This window comes from Physeter macrocephalus, chromosome 20, assembly GCF_002837175.3.
Source record: "Physeter macrocephalus isolate SW-GA chromosome 20, ASM283717v5, whole genome shotgun sequence".
Lineage (NCBI taxonomy): Eukaryota > Metazoa > Chordata > Mammalia > Artiodactyla > Physeteridae > Physeter > Physeter macrocephalus.
In genome coordinates this window covers 115,563,103-115,568,993 of record NC_041233.1, presented here as the reverse complement: position 1 = coordinate 115,568,993, position 5,891 = coordinate 115,563,103, and the positions used below count along the sequence as shown (strand labels likewise).

The window sequence follows — 5,891 nt, the reverse complement described above, 5'->3', positions numbered from 1 at the left end:
ATAGTTTTAAATATGTATCAATATTTTCCTATTAATAAATATTTTCTAACTTTTAACATTTCATGCGCCAAGCCATGCTTTCACAGGCTTCAGTTACTGATTGCACTTCGATTGTCCTTTAATATACCTGAGATTTTATGACTTTTTAAATCAATCTTTAGTTATATGGAAAACAATGGTTACAAGAGAAGATTGGAAGGCTTTATTGGTTTCTCACAATTTGTATTTGACCAAGGTTAACCACTTCATTATAAAGTAAAGCGCAGTGTGGTGAATATTAAGATTTATGGCGTATGTTTTCCTGGTGGAATTGTTGTAGTTGTTGCTCAATTTGTAAAACATTGATTATGTGAGGATACAGGACCGTGAATTAACAAACGTAACATGTGTGCAACCAAGTACATCCATCATGCTTCCTGCAGGAAATTGAAGTGTGAGACTGAATGAGAAATGATCATTTTGACCCTCAACCTGAAAGGCTGTGAAACCATTTCCATTCTATTGGACTGGTATTCTGTATAATAAAAGCAATTCTTAGGATGGGCTTCAAGGTGACATTTTAATTTCTTATAGCCTTTTGATGAATTTCTGGTTTGAAGATCATCAGGCGAGCAAGCACATTTTACAGCCCTGCATACCTCTAAAGTAACTTTCATTTTCAGAACCAAAATACTCTATCCTACTAGAGCATGGACTTGAGGATATGCGGAGGGGGAAGGGTAAGCTGGGACGAAGTGAGAGAGTGGCATGGACAAATAGATACAACCAAATGTAAAATAGATAGCTAGTGGGAAGCAGCTGCTTGGCACAGGGAGATCAGCTCCGTGCCTTGTGACCACCTAGAGGGGTGGGATAGGGAGGGGGGGAGGGAGGGAGACGTTTACTTGAAAATCTCTGGATAGTATACGTCCTCCAGGAAGCCTTTCTGGACTCTTCGCTACCAGGATTAGGCCCTTCCTTTCTGTGCTCCCCTGTCCTCACTTGTATTTATTTTACGGCTGTTTCCTCCGCTAGACTCTGAGATCCTTGCGGCAAGGATTGGTCTGCCAGCATCCAGCAAAATACCCGACATATAGTAGGTGCTTAAAAAAGTGTTCAGTGGATGAATAAACACTCTAAAGTTACGAGCCTGTGACTTTCCAGTCTATCCACTTACACATTTCTTTTTTTTCCTGACAACGGTGAAAGCCACAATTTGGCGAATTTGTTGAGTGATCATTAAATCATCAAGTCATGGACTATTTGATAATTTAGCTCCTGGCCTACAAAGACGAGCATTTTCAAGGCTTGAATTGATGGGCTTCATTTTTCCTTGATATTATGAACATCACTTACATTAACACCGGGAACCCCTTACGCAAAGTCTTCAAAGCGCTCCTGACAGAGATCCCCGCAAAGGGAAGCGATCGGTATGTAAGTTTCAGTACCTGGATTTTGACGTTCCGAGCAGGGAGGCAGGATGTCATTTTGTAGCCAGCGCGGAAAGCCAGGAGGGTCAGGAACCGGCACGTGTTGCCACTGCCCCCGCGGAGCACTGTCAGACCAATAGGCGTGTGCGAAGCGCTTTTACGGACGGTATAAATATTTGGAGCTGGAGGCTTCGTTACCAGCTGATATTTTCCTTCCTCAGGACCAGCTGTTCGGGGGCGTCCCGGACCGGAGCCAGGCACATTCGAGACTTGGATCCGACCAAGGGCGGCAACAGCAGGGCTCGTGCGGCGATGTCGGTGGTGGAAGAAAGCCGGCCCTTTGCTCAGCAGCTCTCTAACGTCTACTTCACCATCCTCTCACTGTTCTGTTTCAAGCTCTTTGTGAAAATCAGCCTCGCCATCCTCAGCCACTTCTACATAGTGAAAGGCAACCGCAAGGAGGCGGCCCGGATAGCGGCTGAATTTTACGGAGTAACCCAAGGACAAGGTATGTTTACGGCCTGCGCTCGTGTTTCACGTTTTTATCTTGCATGCACGATCCAAGAAAACATCCCAGGCTGCCCTTAGGGACTGCTTCAAAGCGAATGTTTTGCCAGCTTCTCATTGCGGAAAATATTTAACTCCCTTCGTGGCCTCATAAAGAAGAAAATTACTTTTTCTGGGTTAATGAAACCGAGGTATCACTGCAGGATAGCCTAATGGAAGCATAGTTTTAAATATGTATCAATATTTTCCTATTAATAAATATTTTCTAACTTTTAACATTTCATGCGCCAAGCCATGCTTTCACAGGCTTCAGTTACTGATTGCACTTCGATTGTCCTTTAATATACCTGAGATTTTATGACTTTTTAAATCAATCTTTAGTTATATGGAAAACAATGGTTACAAGAGAAGATTGGAAGGCTTTATTGGTTTCTCACAATTTGTATTTGACCAAGGTTAACCACTTCATTATAAAGTAAAGCGCAGTGTGGTGAATATTAAGATTTATGGCGTATGTTTTCCTGGTGGAATTGTTGTAGTTGTTGCTCAATTTGTAAAACATTGATTATGTGAGGATACAGGACCGTGAATTAACAAACGTAACATGTGTGCAACCAAGTACATCCATCATGCTTCCTGCAGGAAATTGAAGTGTGAGACTGAATGAGAAATGATCATTTTGACCCTCAACCTGAAAGGCTGTGAAACCATTTCCATTCTATTGGACTGGTATTCTGTATAATAAAAGCAATTCTTAGGATGGGCTTCAAGGTGACATTTTAATTTCTTATAGCCTTTTGATGAATTTCTGGTTTGAAGATCATCAGGCGAGCAAGCACATTTTACAGCCCTGCATACCTCTAAAGTAACTTTCATTTTCAGAACCAAAATACTCTATCCTACTAGAGCATGGACTTGAGGATATGCGGAGGGGGAAGGGTAAGCTGGGACGAAGTGAGAGAGTGGCATGGACATATAGATAGCTAGTGGGAAGCAGCTGCTTGGCACAGGGAGATCAGCTCCGTGCTTTGTGACCACCTAGAGGGGTGGGATAGGGAGGGGGGGAGGGAGGGAGACGCAAGAGGGAAGAGACATGGGGATATACGTATACGTATAGCTGATTCATTTTGTTATACAGCAGAAACTAACACACCACTGTAAAGCAATTATACTCCAATAAAGATGTTAAAAAAATACACTATCACATAATTAGAGTGTAATATTTTTTTAAAAAAAGAATGCTTAGAGTAGAAAGCTTGCCTTCTTAATATCTGTTTTTCTACATTTTTCAATGTCTGGAATAACTTATTTTAAAATCTAGGCGACTCTGTAGATACATGGAAAGTTGAGTAAAGGTAGAAAATCTTTTTTGGTGTATGAGGTGGATAAGGAGTACATTTTTCCTGAGGAAGATTGTTCTTATGCAAAGTGAGGAATTTATGTGCTCATTCAAAGTGAGGGAAATCTAGATGCCAGGATGAAACTCTCACAAGGAAGATGGGATCTAGAGGAATAGACAACATTTAATCCTTCACCCACCAGCTCTGCTTCAGACCAGGTATAACTATTTAAGTGTGGCATACACCGTGTTGGTAAATGGAATATTTTGTTTAAAAACCAGCAAACATAGGAGACTAGATTTTAAAACAAAATCCGTATTTTAATTTTACTTTTTTAAACCCGTGTTTTTAGACATGAGACTAAATAGGCTCTGCGATCATAAGGTGAGAAAGGTCGCTGTCACAGGCAGCCCATAGCTCATTACCTTGTACTCAAATCTCGTCTACGTGTTATGAGAACTGCCATGCATAAAAACTGAAGTATTGGCTAAAAATCCACCATTTTTGGTGGATTGACAAGGGTTTTAGAGGAAGCTTTGGAATCTCCTTTTGTACTTATTTACAAATATAAAGAAATACTTGTCCCCTCTTTAGCCTGATCTCAGTGTGCTCCTGCTGGGAGGTCATGGGAATATGTGAAATGGCTTCCATGTTCCCGCCTACTTTTATGAGTCTGTGTTAAGATATATTAGAACTCTAGGATTATATCCCAAAAAGGAGAGAAAGAAATCCACACTCACTAATAGAAAATACTTTTCCTGGGAATAAAAACGGGGAACATAGAGTTTTCAAATGTTTGTTTTCTGTTATTTTTAATTTTGTATCTGTTTACCAAAAGTCTCCCTTCCGATAGCTTGCATTAATCTATATACTAAACGATACAATATATCATTATAATTTTTATTCAGTATAAGCATAATTAGTCTCCAATTTTATTTTAATATTAGGAGGACAGTCAGGAGCCTTACAAGCTCTTTCTTGGTCTACCTCTAAGAATTAATTCTTCCTTGCCTAGGAAATTATTACTTTCTCTATTTTAACATAGCTTTTTCTTTTATTTACTACTACTAAACTTATTTTTATTTGGTTTATGTTTTTATGATTAATCAGGCTTCATTATCTTTGTTTAATCTAGCAATTTCCTCCTTCCTAGCAGAGATTATCACCTTCATTCCATTCTGAATTAGGTTTCTCATTCCTACTCTCAAGAATTATCACCTTCATTCCATTCTGAATTAGGTTTCTCATTCCTACTTTCAAGAATTATCACCTTCATTCCATTCTGAATTAGGTTTCTCATTCCTACTTTCAGGACTTAGCCAGATCATTCCCCAACATTTCTGATGTGGAGTTGCCAAAATCCATGAAATATGAGATGATGTGTGTATTTTCATGTCTTTCATAATCATGGAAGACCCTGTTGACAACATTCTGGATGTCCTCCCCATGAGCTGTAGTGCTTTGGTATGAAATAAAAGACACTCTGTCTTCCCAGATACGGTTGCAAATCAGCTCATTGTATTAGACAGATATGGGATGAGCTTTCTTAATGCACTTTCCAATCAAGCTTAAGACCAAGGTATGCTTACACAACAAGAATACTGAAAAGCACATGGTAACTAAAATCGCTTAAGATTGTTTCCTTCTTGATCCCTTTGCTATGCCTATAAACCTTAGAAATCTGCCTTTTCATCCGTTTATTAACTCTGCCATCGTACTGAAGGGACTCGTTAGGATTTTCCGTGTAACTATCGCCCTGTATGGTTCCTGCTGTTAAGTGTCCTGGTAATAGTCTCCACATAGCAGAGGTCTAGTCCGTTTTTAGAGCTAACACTTTACTTTGAGACTGAGTGAGACTAACGAGTGGAACGGTGTCTCCAGCTGTAACATCAGACCGTACGGAGAGCAGGGCGAGATGCAGGGGACGACACTGATTCTCTGATGTCACCCCAAGGGCCTGGAAGAAGCCATGTGCCACTAATAGCCCACGGACGCTTGGAGAGACAGCTCCCCTCCTCTGCCAAGGGTCATACCTTTCAAGTTCTATCTTGGGCTCTGAGGAGAATTCAGTAGTTTTACCTACACGTGGACAAGGTCAGTTCTAAGCACCTGCTTATGGAGCACCCCTGGGATGGAGGCTTTGACGAAACAGGATATAAAAAGGGCGAAATGTACTGTTCCCCAGTGTAAGTAGGTTATTCTAGTTGAGGAGATGGTGTGCCTACGTATAATACTTACTTTCCAGATACACTAAATACCAAATGAGCCTAAAGACTGGAAAGGTGAGTTTCAGGTCTGGACCTTCAGAGGCGTGTTTATGGAGGAGGAAGACCTGGAGTTGACCCGGGAGCCCAGGAACGGGCCGAGACAGGGGTCGGAGTGCACATAGGCCATCAGAGACGGTAGACTTGACCGGAGTCGAAGTTTCATGCAGTAGAAAAATGAGAGTAAGTTGGGCACAGGTATGAAAGTATTTGAACAGCAGGCCAAGCAATTCAAACTCAACTTTGAAGGTAATAGGAGTCACTGAGAGTGTTTGGTATGAGTGAAGGTAGGAAAATGGGAAGAGACGCGTACAAAACGCTAATTTTTTTTTTTTTTTTTTTTTTTTTTTTTTTTTTGCGGCACGCGGGCC

At 40.9% G+C, this 5,891-nt stretch overlaps 1 protein-coding gene across 1 annotated transcript in view; it reads left to right on the top strand.

The window, feature by feature from the left end:
* Window positions 1–1,404: 1,404 nt before the first annotated feature.
* The window catches only part of ASB5 (ankyrin repeat and SOCS box containing 5), a 50,643-nt gene continuing 46,156 nt past the window's right edge, over window positions 1,405–5,891 (top strand). Inside the window, exon 1 of the mRNA XM_024115756.3 lies at window positions 1,405–1,917. Coding sequence (XP_023971524.1) covers window positions 1,722–1,917 — 196 coding nt within the window. The 5' untranslated portion in view covers window positions 1,405–1,721. The remainder of the gene's footprint in view (window positions 1,918–5,891) is intronic.